This window comes from Lathyrus oleraceus, chromosome 5 (assembly GCF_024323335.1).
Source record: "Lathyrus oleraceus cultivar Zhongwan6 chromosome 5, CAAS_Psat_ZW6_1.0, whole genome shotgun sequence".
NCBI lineage: Eukaryota > Viridiplantae > Streptophyta > Magnoliopsida > Fabales > Fabaceae > Lathyrus > Lathyrus oleraceus.
In genome coordinates, this window is record NC_066583.1 from 526,890,867 (window position 1) to 526,912,077 (window position 21,211).

General features: G+C 33.5%; 2 protein-coding genes across 2 annotated transcripts; both read left to right on the forward strand.

Annotated features, from left to right (window-relative positions):
- The first annotated feature begins 12,195 nt into the window (after positions 1–12,195).
- On the forward strand, positions 12,196–16,070 carry LOC127086071 (probable WRKY transcription factor 2). Its single transcript, XM_051026759.1, has 6 exons — positions 12,196–12,471; positions 12,807–13,243; positions 13,420–13,608; positions 14,141–14,877; positions 14,966–15,121; positions 15,310–16,070. Exons 2-6 carry the CDS (start codon positions 12,839–12,841, stop codon positions 15,887–15,889), a joined length of 2,067 nt encoding a protein of 688 aa, XP_050882716.1. The 5' UTR covers positions 12,196–12,471; positions 12,807–12,838; the 3' UTR covers positions 15,890–16,070.
- Positions 16,071–17,466: 1,396 nt separating this feature from the next.
- On the forward strand, positions 17,467–18,240 carry LOC127081821 (uncharacterized). Its single transcript, XM_051022049.1, has one exon. The coding sequence runs from the start codon at positions 17,467–17,469 to the stop codon at positions 18,238–18,240; it is 774 nt and encodes a 257-aa protein (XP_050878006.1).
- The last annotated feature ends 2,971 nt before the right edge of the window (positions 18,241–21,211 follow it).

Here is a 21,211-nt window from a genome sequence, read left to right on the forward strand (position 1 = left end):
ATGGAGGTTTCCCTTTTCAAATGCTGATGCTCACAAAGAACAACTATGACAATTGAAGTATCAAGATGAAGGCGCTACTACGAGCTCAAGATGTGTGGGATATTATTGAGAAAGGCTTCAATGAGCAAGATGAAGCCTCACTAAGCCAAGGTGTAAAGGAGACATTGAGGGAGTCAAGAAAGAGAGACAAGAAAGCTCTCTTCCTCATTTATCAATTGGTGGATGAAGATACATTTGAGAAGATCTCCAACGCAACGACGGCCAAAGAAGCATGAGACATACTTCAAACTTGCAACAAAGGAGTGGAACATGTGAAAAAGATTCGTCTTCAAACTCTTAGAGGTGATTTTGAACGTTTATTTATGGAAGAGTCTGAGTCAATTTCTGATTATTTTTCTCGAGTATTGGCTGTAGTCAATCAACTTAAAAGAAATGGTGAAGATGTTGATGAGGTAAAAGTCATGGAGAAAATACTTCGCACTTTAAATCCAAGTTTTGACTTCATTGTTACCAACATTGAAGAAAACAAGGATTTAAAGACCATGACTATTGAGCAACTCATGGGTTCCTTACAAGCATACGAAGAAAAACAAAAGAGAAAAATTAAACAAAAGGAGGCTATGGAGCAACTACTACAACTCAACATAAAGGAAGCAAATTATGTGAATTACAAGAGCCAAAGAGGACGAGGTCGTGGCCAAGATTGTGGGCGTGGATGAGGAAATGGAGGAGAAGGAAGAGGCAGTTACAATAACTACTCTAACAATGGAGAAAGAAGTTGGAATCCACAAGCAACAAGAGGTCATGGAAGAGGAAATTCATGGTCGAGGTGTAACAAATCAAAAATCAAGTGCTTCAACTGCAACAAGATCGGTCACTATGCATCTGAGTGTAGATTCTCGAAGAAAGTTGTGGAGAAAGCTAACTTTGTAGAAGAAAAAGGCAGGTAAGAAGAAACTCTGTTGCTCGTGTGCCAAAACCAAGTTGAAGAGAAAAGAAACAAATGGTACCTCGACACCGGCGCAAGCAATCACATGTGTGGCGATCGAAGCATGTTCGTAGAGATCAATGAAGCGACAACTGGAAATGTCTCATTTGGAGATGACTCAAAGATACCTGTCAAAGGCAAAGGTAAAATTCTTATACGCTTAAAGAATGGGAGTCATCAATTCATATCCAATGTCTTTTATGTTCCTAACATGAAGAATAATATTTTGAGCTTGGGACAATTATTAGAGAAAGGATATGACATGCACTTGAAAGAACATGGTCTTTTCTTAAGAGATTGTATACATAACTTGATTGCTAAGGTGCATATCTCAAATAATAGAATGTTCCTCTTGAACATTCAAAATGATGTTGCAAAGTGTCTCAAGACTTGCTAAACCGACTCTTCGTTGCTATGGCATCTACGATTCAGACATCTCAACTTCGATAGTCTAAAATGTTTGTCAAAGAAGGAAATGGTGAGAAACTTGCCTAGTATAAACCACCCAAACCAACTATGTGAAGGATGTCTAGTTGGGAAGCAATTCCGAAAAAGCTTTCCAAAGGAATCAATGTCAAGAGCGACAAAACCGCTAGAGCTTATACACACTGATGTCTGTGGACCAATCAATCCAAACTCTTTTGGTAAGAGTAAATACTTTCTCCTCTTTATTGATGATTATTCTAGAAAAACATGGGTTTATTTCTTGAAGGATAAGTCAGAAGTGTTTGAAAACTTTAAGAAGTTCAAAGCCCTTATGGAGAAAGAAAGTGGTCTTTCCATTAAGGCCATGAGATCTGACCGAGGAGGAGAGTTCATTTCAAATGAGTTCCAAAAATATTGTGAAGACCATGGAATCCGCCGCTCACTAATAGTGCCAAGATCACCACAACAAAATGGATTAGCAGAGAGAAAGAATTGGACCATACTTAACATGGTGCGAAGCATGCTTAAGAGCAAGAAGATTCCGAGAGAGTTTTGGGCCGAAGCAGTGGCATGTGCAGTTTATCTGACAAATCGTTCCCCAACAAGAAGCGTGCATGAGAAGACACCACAAGAAGCATGGAGTGGAAGGAATCCTGGGATCTCTCACCTCAAAGTGTTTGGAAGCATTGCCTATACTCACATTCCTGATGAAAGGAGAACAAAGCTCGATGATAAAAGTGAGAAGTATGTATTCGTCGGTTACGACTCAAGCTCCAAAGGGTACAAGCTCTATAATCCAAATAGTGGAAAGATCGTCATAAGTCGTGACGTGGAGTTCGAAGAAGAAGATTGTTGGGATTGGAGTCTTCAAGAAGACAGGTACAATTTTCTTCCTTACTTTGAAGAAGAAGACGAAATGGAACAACCAATGATAGAAGAAAATATTACACCACCGGCCTCACCGACACCAAGGTTGGATGAAACAAGCTCAAGTGAGAGGACACCACGACTAAGGAGTATTGAAGAGCTTTATGAGGTAACCGAAAACATAAATGACATTAACCTTTTTTCCTTTTGGGTAATTGCGAGCCTCTAAGCTATCAAGAAGCAGTTGAAAATGTAAAGTGGAGAGACGCCATGGAAGAAGAAATCAAGTCAATCACGAAGAATGATACATGGGAACTTACTACACTTTCACAAGGACACAAAGCAATCGGAGTAAGATGGGTGTACAAGGCGAAGAAGAATGCAAAAGGAGACATGGAGATACAAAGCAAGATTGGTGGCGAAAGGATATAGTCAAAGACAAGGAATTGACTATGATGAGGTATTTGCCCCCGTTGCTCGTCTTGAAATTATTAGACTGGTCATTTCTTTGGCAGCCCAAAATGAATGGAAGATCTATCAAATGGATGTGAAGTCGGCCTTCTTGAATGATTTTCTCGAAGAAGAAGTTTATATCGAGCAACCACAAGGCTATGAAGTAAAATGGCAAGAAGAAAAAGTCTTGAAGTTAAAGAAGGCATTGTACGGGCTCAAGCAAGCACCGAGAGCTTGGAATGTTCGAATCCACAAGTACTTTCAAGACAAGAACTTCATCAAGTGTCCATATGAGCATGCACTCTATATTAAAGCGCAAAGTGGAGATATTTTGATTGTGTGCTTATATGTTGATGACTTGATCTTCACATGGAACAATTTAAGCATGTTCGAAGAGTTCAAGAAAGACATGTCAAATGAATTTGAGATGACAGATATGGGGCTCATGGCATATTATCTTGGCATCAAAGTAAAGCAAGAAAACAAAGGAATTTTTATCATCCAAGAAGGTTATGCCAAAGAAGTCCTTAAGAAGTTCAAGATGGATGATGCCAATCCAGTTGGCACCCCTATGGAATGTGGAAGCAAGTTGAGTAAGCATGAAAATGGAGAGTTTGTTGATCCAACTCTTTACAAAAGTTTGGTTGGAAGTTTGCGTTACTTGACAAGTACAAGGCCGGATATTCTCTATGCTGTAGGAGTCGTAAGTCGCTATATGGAAGCTCCAACAACAACTCGCTTCAAGGCGGCAAAAAGAATCCTTCGATACATCAAAGGTACAACAAATTTTGGCTTGCACTATTACTCTTCTAATAATTATGAGATTATTGGCTATAGTGATAGTGATTGGAGTGGAGACTTGGATGATAGAAAAAACACTACTGGTTTTGTGTTATTCATGGGAGATACTGCTTTCACTTGGATGTCAAAGAAGCAACCTATCGTCACACTATCAACTTGTGAAGCTGAGTATGTTGTTGCCACATCATGTGTTTGTCATGCAGTTTAGCTAAGGAATTTGTTGAAAGAATTAAAAATGCCACAAGAAGATCCTATCGAAATATGTGTTAAAGCACTTGCTTTGGCAAAGAATCATGTATTTCATGAAAGAAGTAAGCACATCGACACTCGTTACCACTTCATAAGAGAATGCATCGAGAAGAAGAAGGTGAAGTTGAAGTATGTGATATCTAGAGATCAAGCTGCCGACATTTTCACCAAGCCACTTAAATTGGAAACTTTCGTGAAGCTAAGGAATATGCTTGGAGTCATAAATCAAGTTTAAGGGGGGATGTTGAAATATTAAACTTGATTTGGGCCTAATTTTATTATTTGATTTTGGACTTAGTTATTTGGGCTTAGTTATATTGGGTGATGTTTCTAGAAAAGTCTTGTAGTATTTAGAGTATCTAGATATTTCTTAAGATTATAATATTTTCTTGAATACTCTTTGAATATCTAGAGTTGAGAACTCTCTAGAATTAGTGTGTCTAAAGTTCTCCTTAGAGTACTATAAATAGAGATATAATCCAACACTTTTGAATCAAGAAAAAATATAAAGTTCTCTCTTCCATAAATAATTCTCCTACCTACCAAGTCTCTATTCAAGCCTCTAATATTCCCACACATTTTTCTTAAACACAAAAAAGATTTATTTCCAACAAAAAGTCCAGTTTGGTGTTGAGAGAATTACGTTTATAGCCAGAATTATGGGTTGGTCGTAATATAAATTACAATCTTAATTTTGGTTACTACCTTGCCTCAATTCATGTTATTACATGGTTGTAATTTCATCTGTCTTGCATCATTTTCTTCGCTTTTTCTGATTCTTCTTTCGTACTTCATGCTTTTGATCATGAGTGTGTTATATTTTGGCCTTGCTACCTCAAATATATAAATTCAAAAAAATAGTAGTAAAACAGAAGAAAAAAAAAGATAAAAATACTATAAATCAATTATAAAAACACATGGCTAAAAGCAGTAAAAATGCTACTGACTAATCACCATGCCTGACCATTCTTCAAGTTGCCGAGGAAAGAGAAACCTTTGCATGGATACCTGAATGCAAAACTATGATTACTAAACTCAAATAAGTGTTTTCTTAGCCTCCCTTCTTGATCAAATCCAAGGTCGAAAATACAGACATGGAGACCACAAAGTGACGATTAAGTATGATTCACAATTAGTAACATTAAAAATCAAAAGAGAGTATCAAGATAAGCACTCGATCATCATACAACTATGAATCAAGAGTTTGTTCTTTTAAAAAATGAAAATGTTGTTATAAGCAAATTAAACATATTAACCTTCCAAACTATGTCTATAAATCTGAAAATTACGAAGAAGTTTTTCTAAGAGTTTCTATAGACGGAAGCAAGATGAAGCATTTTCTCTATTGTGTAAATAAGGGAAAAAAGAGGAATTATGATATGTTAATGAGTCTCTAATTTAAGTTCATGATCCTAAAGTTCTTTATTCTTATTATTTGAAACGAGGTAACAACAAAAGAGCCAGTCCTATGTTGCAAACATGAATACATAAGTAACCTTCTAGAAATAACAAAAGAGGATCCAAAAAGATATGGGTGCATAAAAGTAAAATTGTCTATGCTTTAGATTTATTTATAAAAAGAGTTAAACTCCAGCCTTGGTATTTATAAAATAGATATTCACAAGACATGATGATAGAGAAGCATATAATCCAAATCCATAAGATGAAGGATTAGGTATCATGGATTTTTGAGGAAACTAGAAGGGTATTATCATAGGTTCTAAAACACTTAGTAATTGATATCTTCCCCTTTATAAATAATTTGTTTTTAGTTGAAGAACTAATGCATAATCAACTGAGCATAAGTCAATCAAGCAATATTGGTTATTATTAGTGGTGTTCATGGTTCACGGCATAACCGAACAAAACCACATTAATGGTTTGGCTAAGTTTTTAATAACCATTTTCATAAAAAAAAATCATGTACTATTTAGGTTCCCTCATCCAAGTTCTTCACGACCATGTCATTTATATAGATCATAAGGTTCCGCTATATGTGATATAAAAATACAACATCCATTCACCTCTAGTAAGTGGCATATGTGTTATTGAGGCTGAAAGATATAACCTCATAGCGGTAGTTGCAATTGTTAGACCTGAAGGTGGTTTTGGGTGTGTCTAGTGGGTCCATCCTAATCTAGTTTTACATGGAGTGGGCGTCCATAAAGTTTAAGGTATTATACCCTGATATCTGTCAATCAACCTATCGATTTTAGGCAACATATATGGGTCATTAGGGAACACTAGGTTTAGGTCATGAAGTTTATACATGTCCTTCATTTTCCGATTGCTTTTCTCATTAGCACCACACTTTCCAACCAAGTGGGTAATTTGATCTTTGTTATGAACCCAACATACTTTAACTTCCCCGCATCTTTATCAAGAACAATCATTTTTCCTCGACCACCTTGTGTTTCCTCTAAATCAAGGATTTCATCGAGGCATTGAGGGCGAGGCAATGACATACGACTTTGGTATTAGTCCCTGACATGTCATAGGGAGCCCATGTAAACAAATTGATGTTTTTTAGAGGAAGGCTACCAATTCCCCTTCTTTGACTTCTAATTAAGAGGTGCCTAACTTTGTTGTTTGGAAGTTGAGCGGTTCTACTTGAACCTATTTTATACAAATAAGGGGTGTTGACAACAAGATATCTAATCTTAATCATCTTAGTATTTTCCATCATCCCAAACACCATTTTAAGGGTGATGTACTCCTTGACTTGGACTTGCTCGCCTGCAAATTCAACTAGGGAGCCTCTCAGTGATTGTTGATCTTTTTGGTCCAATAATAGTCTCTCGAAAGCATCCTAGTACAACACATCAATTGAGCATCCAAGATCTATCATAACTCACTTTATTTCCTAATCTGATACTTGTCCCTTTGTCAGCATGGGATCATATATGTGGGGCTAGAAACCCCACAACATCTTTACGGGAAAATGTGATCTCGGGTTCTGGAGCTGATCTCAGCTTTGGAGGTGAATCCTCCACGGTCATTACCTGGATAACATATATTCTCGGGATGAGTTAGAGTCTCCTCCTTAAGCGAAACCTTTAGCAATGGTATTGAGTGTATGGTAGAATGACATGCTCTCCCTTTCTCATTTTGACTCTATGGTTTTCTTAGATAAGAGGCTTGTTGGCTAGTTTTTCCAAAGAGAGAGATATATCTACCTCTTTGTCTGTTGGAAGTTCCTTGGACATATTTTCTCGAATAAACTTCTTGGATAAGGCGCTATATTTCCCTATTTACTTGATGGAAATCATATGTATGATAACCTTTAACCTTGTGCCATTTACACTACTTGTAGGGTTCGTTCCCCATGACTTCTCACTTTTAGGTTAGAGGATGTGTGGTGTCATGTGTATGGAGTATTTCACGCCAAATTTTCTCCCGTATGATGTTGAATACTGTATAGTTATCTAATGGCTTTCAATGTGTTTGAAGGTCACCTTTTCTCGAACATGCAATGTGTAATAGCTTCTACGTGACTGCTGGGAGGACTCATAGCTGCTAATGATGCGCATTTTTGTGTCTCTAGACTTCTTATGTATGTTTCTTTCTTCTCCCTTTATATAGCACAAAACACATGCCATAATCTCGGCCTAGAAGTAGTAAGATTTTAAGTGAGAGATTCATTAAAGTGATTGACTTTCAAGCCATTTAAAATTCTCCCACGAACATTTCCTAATTGGAATTGAGTACCTTGATATTCTCCTCATTGAACCTTGTGAGATACTCCCCTAGGGACTTATAATGCCCCTAACGGGAATTAAACAAAATGGTGGTGGAGGCCTTTCGATGTTTTCTCCCTGTGAATTGATGGATCAACTTTCTCGAAAGGCCTTGATAGCTAGTAACCCGTTGTATAGTGAGGTCTAAGTACCACCTTAATTCCGGATATTTGAACATACTTGATTTGTTCTTGCATTTCAGGGAGTCAATGACATTTTTTATCTCCATCTGAGTGTTGATGGTCGTGAAGTGCTTTTGATGGTCACCCTTTCCATCAAAGGCTATCATAAACAACGACTTGAATTTTTTGGAAAAAGATTGTCCAAGATCGTCATGTTGTTGTTGCTGAAGGAGTTGATTGTTGGTTTGTAAAGTTTTGTTAGTGCAACACAATTCTTTCATACCGATATGCATCTTCGTTATGGCTTCTCCATCCCTACTATTGTTGTTGTTGTTTCCTCGTCTCACAATTATTTCATAGTGGTCAACATATTTGCTACGACTTCCTCATCACTATGACATGAGTTAGTTTTACTAGGCCCCACGGTAGACACCAATTGTACTTGTGATAAGTACAATAATGTAGACCCTACTTGTGTTCTGGAGCATAATATGATTTAATTATGTGATCTCTCTTAACCATAAGCTGAGACATTTATAGACTTGTCCATTAAGCCAAGTTGTTGCGAAATAGCTGATCCCCAAACCTAACCACACGATCAGGCCACATGGGGGTCAGAAGGAATCAATCATCCTAATAGAGAATGCAGTTATCCTTTTGGATGACCGAGTCTTGTAATTATTTTCCTCATGTGGCTTGGCACGTCTTTATATGCTTGAAATTGAAGCACATTAGGTCGGCGCGTGAGCCCGCCTCTTCGCGCCCCTTCTTCTCTCGTATTAGTCATGGGCTGAGAGTTCTATAAACCGACCTCTTTGAGGCCTAAACAAGGTTATTCTAGTTCACTATTAAAACATTTCCAATTCAATTTAAAATTGGTTCAAAACCAGTTTGCATTCATAAATTAATTTTGAGTTAGTTTTTATTTATAAACCAGTTTTATATTTTAAATTATTGTAGAACCAATTAATTTTAAAATTAAATTAAAATTTATTATATATAATTTTAAAAATTCAAAACTTAAATTAATTTAAAAATTGACTTAAAATAAGTAGCACATGTTTTTTTTTCAACATAAAAAAAGCATGTTATAACAACTTAGGAATACTTGGATTAGAAATGCCTGAACATGGGAGTTAGTAATAGTTTTGATTTTGAATCAATCTTTAGACTGAAATTAAAGACATGTGGGCAGAAGTGAGTGAATAAGTAATTGTATTGGATGCTATGATTAGATGGAAAATGGAATAATAATTGGTGGTCACAAACAATATGCACTTGCCATTTTAGGATTCCAAGTGTTTGGCAGCCACAAATATTCTGATTTCTCTCCTTAATTTCTCTACTCTATTTTTGGATCCATTTTTCAAATAGCTAATCATAGCTTACTATAAACAATAATCATAATCATAATTTCGTTACACTTGGTGATAACACAAGGTTCAAAACTGACAATACTCTAAAAATGGCAGTGATTTAGATTTCTTACTAATATTACTCATAATTTTTCTTGAAAAATAGTAACAAGTTGGAATTCTAAAATGAACTCATTTTCAATGTATTACTAATTACTTATTTTTATTACAATGAGTTATTCATTTCATAACTTTATAAAGATTAAAAAAATATATAAATGAAAGAGGTAATTGTATTTTTATATATTTATTATTATTATTATTATTAATTCAAAATTAAAAATATTAATATTACAAACCATGCTTTCAAATTAATATTATATTTTTTTTGACATTTATATTGTTTCAAAATAATTGATTTATTTGTAAAAAAACAATTGTACATTAAAATAACATATTGATTTCAAAATTTTAAATATAATATTGTTTTTTTTAATATATCATCTAATAAGTATTTCGTCATGACTTCTTCCGATTCAAAATCTTTCATTTCTGTGTTTATGATAAAAATAAATATGCAAATTCAGTAATAATAATACTTTAGTAAAAATATTTTCTTTTTCTTTTTTTATGCACATTTTTTAATTTGTATAAATGGGTCAACTTAATCAATAAATATATAAAACAAAAAGAATAATAAATATATTGTTATTCTTTTTCTTAAATTGTGTAAAATAAATCATCTTTTTATACTAATCCTTTTTTATCCTTTATCCATATTATCAATTTGTGAAATGTATAAATATTTTTAAAATATTTATACATAAAATGTAGACACATTAAATATATTAACAAATTTTCATATTAATAGTTTTTTATCCGCAAATAAAATAACAAATATCACGTAAAATTCACAAATATAATGATGAACAATACAATTTTATAATCGATCTTAGATAAAAGTATATTTTTACATACATATTTTGTTTTAAAATATCGTTATTATCCATTGAGTTACGAGTTTTAAAATTCAAATAAAAAAACAATATATATATATATATATATATATATATATATATATATATATATATATATATATATATATTAAAATATTAATATTATTGATAGAATTACGAATTCAAAGATATGAGTTTGAAGACAATATTTCGCATCGATTTATTATTATATAAAAAAGAAAAAAGAAAGGTTATATAAATAAGAGACATAAGATTTTTGTCCTTTAAGAATGAAGATATCCAATGACACGGTTACTCATTTCACACAACTTATGACTTCAAAGCCAGCTGTGATTGTTACACTAAGTGACAAAAATGGGTACCAACTCCTAATATTCGAATACAAACAAATCACATTCATTTTTAAATAGTGAAAACAAAATCTATCCACTAATCTAAATATATAAAAAACAGAATTTTTTATCTCTTGTCTAGTCAAAACATAAATACAATAATGTTCAAATTAAGAATCAAAATCTAAATTTATTCTCAAAAAATAATACGGAATTTTATAGACCTCTTTATGTATAATTTTATTTGAAATGTTATCGTTTATTAAAAATAATATTCGTTTATATTAAAATTAAAATTTTGATTCCGTTTGATTTAGATTTTTTTTTTTAATTTTTAAATAAAATGACTTTTACTAAAGCTTTTTTAAAATACTAAAAATCTTTTTTAATTCATTTTTCATAATTAAAAAATTAATTTTTGACATCCAATAACATTAATATACATTATTAGAAACTAAAATTTAGTAAAAATTGAATATTATTTACAAAAAATATATCTTAAAAATATCTTTTTCATGAAAAAGTATTTAATCAATTTTTTTATTTAAATTATTTTAGTTTTTTATAAAAAAAATTTAAACAAAAATATATAACACTATAAAAATTATATATTTAAAAAATTGAAACATACGAGCCCTATTCAAGATAACCTCTTTCATTAGATTTAATTTTATTGGTTATATAAATTTATTTTTTTATTGATAAATGAAAAATATCAATTTAATTTCAAAATATTAAAAATATCATTCAATATAATAGATAAAATCATAATATGGTCAAACTTTTACATTGAAATTTGTAAATTTTCTATTTATTAAAGATTATATATATATATATATATATATATATATATATATATATATATATATATATATATATATATATATATATATATATATATATATATATATATATATATATATATATATATATATGAGATTAATTACTATACACTGTCAGTGTAAAAAGTTTTACACCGTCGATTTATCGCCATCATCCGTTTGTATTACTTTATAGATTTTTAAAATAAAAATCAAACTTCTTTTAAAATCCGACGTCTATGATTATCTGACGATGTAAAATCTTTTTACATTGTCAGTGTATTTCAATTAATCTCTCTCTCTATATATATATATATATATAAAATCATACAATAATAAATTAATTTTGTAAAATTACTTTACCTTTAAGATTAATCGAATACTTCAATATAGACTTTAAAAAAGAATAATTTAATATAAAAATAATTTGTGTTTGAATAAACTATATTAAAAATGTTGAATAATAAATTTCAATAAATAAATAATATTCATAGTAAAAATCTATAAATGATCACTTTTAAAGATAAAATTAATTATATTAGAGTACAATTTAATATATTAAAATCAATTTTTTTATACAATAAACACGAAATCAAGTCTAGTTACAACTAAAATCGAACTCAAAAATACTTTGGTTGTTTCAATAATATTTATTAATTATTTGAGTTCAATCGCTTAATTTATATATATTATTTTATTAATAAAAAACTTATAATCTAAACTAAAATGAAATGAAAAGAATTAATTAAAATTGTGTGTAAGAAAAGATTTATAGATAGAAAGAAGAGGTGAAGTTATGTTTTCATGTATTGTGTCAAAGATTCTTTTGATATTTGAGGTCCACCACCATTTCACAATCATCTCTCTTTTCTCTTTCACCTTCCCCACAATCTCCTTCCTTCCTTTTGCTTTAATAATAGTAGTAATAATTTATTATTTATTACTTAAAAATCTCATCATTAATATAATATTATTCTTCTAAAAAAGAAATAATAATTTTATTAAAAAATAAATAATTAATAAAAAATAAAAAAAATCCATTTCTTTTTGTATCTATTCTCCTTCTTCCTTCATTTTCTCCTTCATCTAACAGAAACAAAGACAAGACATTCATTCATTCTTACAACAAAAACCAAACACAAAGCTAAGAGAGAAAAAAAAGATGAATCATCTCATTTACTCTCAAGATTAACAACAACAAAGAGGGACCCAGATAATTTTTTGGGTCGGGTTCGGGTTTCTCGGATCCGATTCTTTTGTTCTAATCATTTCCAGTGGTGGTTGAGCTCCCTTGTCTGATTTTTCTCTTCAAAATCTTATCTTTACGATTCATTATTTTCTAGGTAAGCTCATTCGATTTTGATTTTTGGTAGCATTTTTGTAATTTGTTGGATGATTTATATTTTTTTTATTACAATGTTGTTTGTTGTGTTTTTTTGTTTCGATTTATGTTCCTGTTTTTTTTTCAATCATTTCTTTGTTGCAATGATGATAATTTTGGGAAATTGTTGAGAAATGGGGTTACGAAATTTTGAATTTTTTTTTATCGTTGAGAGTAAAAACATTGTCCTAGGATTCATTTTAGCGTTTTGTTGAGGTTGTCTTTTACATTTTTTTATTCTGTTTTTTTTTTGGTTGTTGATGATTTTGTTTTCTTCAAAAAAATTGAATTTTGCAGGTTAGGTGTTTGATTGATAAAGTGAGGTTTGAATGGCTGGGATTGATGAAAATGTTGGACTTAATGGTGATTGGGGTCTTCCGAATCCGAGTCCGAGAACCCTATTTTCTCGAATGCTTGATGAAGAGAGTAATAGTGTAACAAGACAAATCTCTGAACAATCTGAAAGTGATAGAATTGAGGTACAAGACGGTGATTCGGGTACCCAATTGAGCGATGCTAGTTATCGAACCGATCATAAGTTGAACTCGCGAGGGGGTCTTGTTGAAAGAATTGCTGCTAGAACCGGATTTAATGCTCCGAGGTTGAATACAGAAAGTATTAGATCTACAGAGCTTTCGCTCAATTCTGAGATTCAGTCTCCGTATTTGACTATACCGCCTGGTCTTAGTCCTACTACACTTTTAGATTCTCCCGTTTTCCTTGCGAATTCGTTGGTGAGTTCTTCTATGTATTGTTGATGTGGCTTGTTTATTCGTATGTCTATTTTCTTGTTTATTCCTTGGATGGCTTATGTTTGATGTGGAAATGTCATCGAAAAAGAACGGGTAAATAGTAGATTCTATTGAAACGTTTTTACTCCTATTTGAGTTATGAATCTGTCTAATTTCAGGCACAACCATCTCCAACAACAGGAAAGTTTCCATTTGTCTCAAACGGAAACATGCGCAGCACAGAATTATCTTCTGATGATCAACAAAAATCTAAACTTAATGGCTTCAATGATATGTATGCAGCATCCTTTGCTTTCAAGCCTACACCCGATTCAGGACCCTCTTTTTATCACGGTGCTGGTAGAAATGTAAGCACATTCTGAAATCCTCTTTTTACAATTGTAGAAATAGCTGATTCATAAACACTTATATCATGAGCGCTTATGATCTATGAAGCACGGAAACACGACGCCGACACTAACACGTCGACATTGGTAATAATTTAAAAAAATGAATAAACTAAACGTAATCACAAATGTCGGTGTCGATTTCGGACACAGACACTGACAAGGACACGCCTTTTTTTAGAGGTGTCGGTGTTGATTTTAGACACAGACCAGATACATCTTTTTCAGAGGTGTCGGTGTTGATTTCAGACACAGACACATTTACATCTTTTTTCAGAGGTGTCGGTGTTGATTTCAGACAAAGACACGGGCACAGACACCTTTTTTCAGAGGTGTCGGTGTTGATTTCAGACAAAGACACCGACACGGGCACACCTTTTTTCAGAGGTGTCGGTGCTACAAAGCTTATGATATAAGTGCTTAATTGAGTTGTTTATCCAAACAAGTATATATTTTCTTTTTTTTGGTCATTTGGTCTTCTTTCAATTTGCAGATAAATCAAACTACACTTCCTCAGCAAACCCTTCATGGTTTTGAAGCTTCGGTTCAATCTCAAAGAGTTGATGCGACTGAGAACAAAAGTAGCCTCCATCTTAAGGCAGAATTCTCCGACTCGCCACCTCAAAAAGACAATTCGGCACCAATGGAAGATCAAGCAGAAGAAGAGGGAGAACAAAGAGTCAACGGAGACACAATTGTTGCTGGTGTTGGTGGTACTCCGTCGGAAGATGGATATAATTGGAGAAAATACGGTCAAAAGCAAGTTAAGGGTAGCGAGTTCCCGCGAAGCTACTACAAATGCACCCATTCAAATTGTCCGGTTAAAAAGAAAGTAGAACGTTCTCACGAGGGCCACATAACAGAGATCATCTATAAGGGAGCACACAACCACCCGAAACCTCCTCCAAGTCGTCGGTCAGGCGTTGGGTCAGCTAACCCTCATGCCGATATGCAAGTGGACAATCCCGAACATGTTGAAGCACAGGGAAATATAGCTAATTGGAAGCTGGAAAACCTTGAAGCGACGTCAGCTGCATCTGCTATTGCTGAGTACGGCAACCAGTCCAACAATCCGCAAACTCAAAATGGTATTACTCACTTAGACTCAGGTGATGCCGTGGATGGCTCATCCACTTTTTCTAACGAAGAAGAGGAAGACGATCAAGGCACTCATGGTAGTGTATCATTAGGTTATGATGCGGAAGGAGATGAGTCCGAGTCTAAAAGAAGGTACTTCATACTTGTCATTGTTGCTGCTTCTTTTTTTTTATTGGTGACAAATATTAACATATTAAAAATCAATACCTTGTTTTCTAAGGAAACTGGAATCCTATGCTGAGATGAGTGGAGCTACTAGAGCCATTCGCGAGCCTAGAGTTGTTGTGCAGACTACCAGCGAAGTAGATATCCTTGATGATGGTTATCGATGGCGAAAATATGGGCAAAAGGTTGTCAAAGGAAATCCCAACCCAAGGTAATCAATCATTCTCATCTTATCGGTTCCAGACATTATCTTTCTCTTTTCACTCATCTGCACAATCCAACGATCCAGATCTTAAGTAGAATCTTGTGCTGTAGTCAAATTGTGACAACCTTGATTGCAATTCCAATTGCTGAGGCTAGTTTATGTCGGTGTCTGAGTGTTTCTGTTTTGGGGTGCAGGAGTTACTACAAGTGCACCAATGCTGGGTGCACTGTAAGGAAGCATGTGGAGAGAGCATCACATGACCTTAAATCTGTGATCACCACATATGAGGGAAAGCACAATCACGATGTCCCCGCTGCTCGTTCCAGCAGTCACGTCAACGCGAACAACGCTTCTAACGCAGGTCAAGGACAAGCTTCTGGTCTTCTTCAAAACCATGCTCATAGAACTGAACCATCTCAAATTCACAACGGAATGGGAAGGCCTTCACTCGGCTCATTCAACTTTCATGGCAGACAGCAGCTAGCTCATCCGCACGGCTTCTCCTTCGGCATGAATCAACACCTCTCCAACCTTGCAATGTCTGGTTTAGGCCCCTCTTCACGAATGCCTATGAATCCATTCATAGCGCATCAACAACAACAGCATCATCAACAACAACAACAACGTGCCGCAAATGAAATGGGCTTCATGCTACCAAAGGGAGAACCAAATATGGACGCAAATTCTGAACGCGGAAGCCTTAACATGCAAAACGGTTCATCATCAATGTATCAAGATATTATGAATCACATGCCTCTCGGACCTCACATGTAAAATTTTATTCTCATATATATTCTTAAAAGCAAACTAATGTTTTTACATTATATGATTTACATATATATACACATATGTAATGATCAGACATACATAGGTGGATTTCACATTAGTCTCATTGCTGATTTTATTTCATTTGAGGCATCACATTATGATATACCAGTTCATTTGAGTTTGTTTATGACAGATATTTCCAGTGTTTGTGATATGCAGATTGTTCTTTGTTGAAAATTGCTCTTTATAACGATTAATAGATAGAAAACCGACGCCTCTCAATAAAACAAATGTGTGACTCATGTTTGACACAAACACATTGTTCGATGTTTTGCTATTACAGTGTCTGTGTCAAGTGAAAATGATTTGTTAACATGATTGTCCATCCTAAAAAGATGGAACTGATCATAGCATAAAAAGGATGAACCATGAAGGTGAATGTTCTCATTATCCCAAGCAATGTTGTGATGTGAAGTCTAAATCCTAGTAAGTCAGAAAAATATGCATAGTGATTGATTAACCTCTTCAGCCCCAGGTGATGTTAAAGATAAAGTTTTCACATTCCCAGAAAAAAGTTAAAAGTTTTTACTTTCTAGTTTTGCTGCAAATAATCCTGATATCATGTCTCTATGTAAAATATTTGTAACATCATAAAAAATAAATAATTAGACTTAATTGCAACTATGGTATATCTATTTTGCAATTTTGTTTTGTTGTGATTCCACGTTTTAAAAATCACGATTTTTGTCCCTTTTTTAAGTTGAGTTTGATTTTAGTCCTCTCAAATGATTTTTTTTAATGATGTGACGCTATCCAAAATGACGTGTCAATAGGTCATTTTAAAATTAATCTTATTCACTAAATAGTTCCACGTATGTTTTGTCCTTTTAAAATTAAATTATTTTTTAAGTTTAACATTAATTTCAATTAGAAATCAGATAATCAAAACGTTAAACAAAACAATCAAAAGTTAAAGAAAATCTTCCGCCACTTACTTCTCATTCACCCTTTCTTCCTCTCTGAGTTACAAACATAAACCTTAAGAACATAAATTGAATCGTCGTTCCATATCAACTCGTTTTCTGAAGTTGCCATTGAAAATCGTCGTTGCAAATCAACTCGTGTTGATCGCTCATCTCTGAAATGACAAAACCAACTTACGTTTCGAGGTATGTATGGTCACTCATCTCTGAATTGAAAAACCCAACTCGTTTAATGATCCGTAAATGGAGTTTAAGTTCTCGTTTATACTATGTCGTTCCGAAATGTGATTTTGTTTAGGGTTGTGATTTTGCGTTAATGTAGTGGTCCTTGATTTGATCATTCTGAACATTTGTGTATTTTATGTGACTTGTTTATGTTGTGGTCCTTGAACTAATAATGTGTTGTGGTCCATCTAGTGTTAATATGTTGTGGTTCCTATTTGCCAGTGTTGTGATTTGTTTATGTTCTGTTGTAGGCCCTCTAATACCCAGATTGTCAGACTTAGAGTACACCATCAGGGATATTTAGTACATAATCCAATAAAGTTGTATGTTGATGGACTTGTTTTTGAAATGAATTGGGATTGAGATGTGGACTTAATGTCCTATATGCAAATTGAAGAATTGATCAAAGATGAAGGGTATTGTAATATAAAGTGTTTATGGTATTGGAATCTAAACTTTTCATTTTCTCGTGGATTTCAGCCTTTGAATAATGACAACGATGTGTTAAGGTTCATGGAAGATGTTAGAGGATTTAAAGTCATTGACATTTATGTTGAACACAAAGTTGAAGAAATTAATATTGAAGATGTTATGTTTGAGGAGGATAATTATGAAGAAGTTAATGTTGAGGGAGCAGATGAAGAAGTTAATATTGATGGAGCAGATGGAGAAGTTAATGTTGAGGGAGTAGATGAAGAGAGTGAAACATATCCATATTATAACATGAGTAGTGAGGATGACAAGGAATATGACATTGATGAGTTGAACTTAGGTACTGATGTTAGTGTTAATTGGACAACAGTTCTCCCTAATGCTACAATAGAACAACCTTCAAAGTTGGATGATATTTCTAATAATGATAGTTGTGATTCATATGTGCTTCATACTCCAGGCGATAGTGATGTTGAAGTTGATATGGAAAGGTTTCCAACTTTTAAAGAAACTATAAAACTTGAAGTAGGGATGATGTTCAAGGATAAATTACAAATCAAAGATGTCATAAAGGAGTATGCAATAGAGAACAAGAAGATTTTTGTGTTCAAGAAAAATGACAAGAAGAGAATGGTTGTTAAATATATAGAAGGTTGTCCATTTTATATTAGGTTTAACATGTGGACTACAAATCAATTTTGGAAACTCCTAGCTTAACTGATCAACATAGTTGGCATAGGACAACCAATAATAGACAAGCAAAAACAAATTGGTTAGCTCACAAATTTGTGTATACTATAAGACACGTTCCTGAAATGCCAAATGGTTGATTGCATAAGCTATTACAAAATGGGGGTGAAGTTGTCAAAGGATCAAGCTTATAGATCCAAGAAAAAAGAAATAGAATTTATTCAAGGGGTTGGTCATGAACAACTCAAACGTCTTAGGAGTTATGTTGAGGAGTTATGCTTAGAAGCTTGTAAGGAAGCGTTTGCAGCCACTTGTATGTCTCTAATTGGATTGGATGCTTGTTTTTTGAAAGGGGACTTTGGAGGTCAGTTAATAGGTGTTGTTGGTAAGGATGGAAACAATAAGATTTATCCAATCACTTATGCATTCGTGGAAGCTGAAACAAAAGACTTTTGGCAATGGTTTGTTAAGTTACTACTCGAAGACTTACAATCAATTTAACCCAAGGAATACATATTTACATCAGATTAACAAAAGGTTAATTTTATCACTACCTTATGTCTTTAATTATGTTATGTTAGATACAAGGTTAATCTTATCATTATCATTTTATTGTGTTCAGAGTTTGGTACTGGCTATTCTTGAGACAAGCCAACATGTTTAATAGATTATGTGTTAAACACTTATATGGAAATTGAAGGAAGAAATATCTTGGGATATTGATGAAGGAAGCTTTATGGAGGGCAACTAGGGCCACAACATTACCTGGATGGGAAAGAGCAATGAATTAGATGAAAGAGTTCAATGTCAACGCTTGGAAAGACCTGATGGATGTACTTGTTGCATGTTGGAGTAGATCTCATTTCAAGACATACACACAGTGCGATTTGCAAGTCAAAAATATGTGTGAAGCTTTTAATCACACAATCTTAGAGTATAAAGACAAGCCAATCATTTCACTTCTTGAAGGAGTCAAATATTACATAACAATGAGAATTCCTACTCAAAAGGAGAAATTGAGTAGGTACAAAGGTGTTACAAGTCCTAACATCCAACAAGTCTTGGAAAAAAACAAAGAGGGTAGCAGACAAATGGATTGCAACATGGAATTCTGATGACGACTTTGCTATATTTGGGGTTTCAAACGGTGTTGATACATTTGTTGTTAACTTGCTGTAAAAGAAATATGGTTGTAGGAGGTGGCATTTAAGTGGAATACCATGTTATCATGTTATTGCATGCAAATGGTTTAACAAGAAGGAGCTTGGAGATTATGTTTCATCGTACTATAGGTAACACCTTCTCATATTAGGGTAAGTTACATTACTTATACATAATATGTTAACTTAATAATGCCTTTTTTTATGTAGAGGAAGTCCAGTGTGCTGGCTACTTATAGCCATATCATTATACCAACCAATGACCCACAACTATGGCCTACTAATGTTACTCACCCAATTATGTCAAAACAAGTACCATATTATATTAATCACAATCTCAATTCATGTCAAAACAAGTACTAAATTATATGAATTCATCAGAATACAATACAAGCAACCATTTTTCCAAATCCATAGAGAAATTACTTCATTTGATAATACACAAAGAAATTGCATCATTTAAGTACATGTGTTACAACTAATGAAAACACAAGTAAAAATACAATTATCATAGACAAACCCATAAAATAACACATAAAATTAATCTTCATCTTCAACAAATCTTCATTTTTCTTGATGTCCTTAATCACATCCATAAGCTTATCATTCTTGTCTTTCAAAGATCTAATCATATCTTTCGCATGGATGGTCATGTCTTCATCAAACCATTGAAAATAGTTATATCCTTTTTTCCTCATCACCTTAAAATTACCACAACCATGAAATCTTCTTTCAGGATTCTCGCATGTCCATGATGTCATTAATGGTGACTCAAGCTCATACCAACATCTATTCTCTCTTCTTCTTATACGAGACTGGTTTGTTGAGGCAAATAAGAAACTAGTTTCAGACATGGTTGGGTTCAAACAGGCACTTGGTAAATTAGATCAACCAAAGAAAACAATGAACAAAAAAGAAGAGGAGTTGGGTTTGTGAAGAAGACAACGAACGAAACTGAAATAAGGGGTTGGATTGGGAGAGAAGGCGAAGGCGTTGAAGATATGGAAAATGAGGCATTGAAGAGAAAAAGAAGATGTTAGGGTTTGATAACATTTCATTTTTTATATAATGATATTAAATTATTATTTCTGAAAATTTATCACAATACATTAATTATATATCAAATTAAAAAAAATGAATATGATGCATTTTGAAATGACCTGACATTTACACGTCATCTTGGATAGCGTCACATCATTAACAAAATGTCTCAAATTGGATTTTAAAAAAAAACCATATTTTTCAATTTAAATTCTAAAATAACCTATTTTTCAAAATAATTACGGAAATAACCACCTTTCATTATGTATGCGGCAGTCCATGGCGCATCTAATTTCCAATGAACACAGACGCCACTTGGTAGGGCGCATGCATGCCTTGCAAATTCCAAATGATCATAGGCGTCATTTGGTTGGACGCATGCATGTCTTGAAGCCAATTGCATTGGCGCATGCATACACTACATCACGTGTCTGTGTCAATGCATGTGACACATGCACTATGCAATGTTTTTTTTTGTATTTTATATTTATAAATAATCAAATTAAATACTTAAATGAAAAATAATATTATAATATAAAGTTAAAATACATAAAAATTGACAAGAAAATCAATGACCCGTTCAATTGAAACGCCCCCCTGTTCCACATTCAGGTGCGTTAGCTTGTCTTCGAGGTCTCCCACGATTTCTCAGAGGTGTTTTGGGTCTTTGAGTGCTGACATGATGTAATGGTGGCTGGTGTGAAGGTCCGGTGGAAGGTCCATCGATATTTGATAGATTTGTCATCATTTCTCCCCAATAGCTAGGGGTTGTCGCCAACGGTGCTTCCGTAATTGAG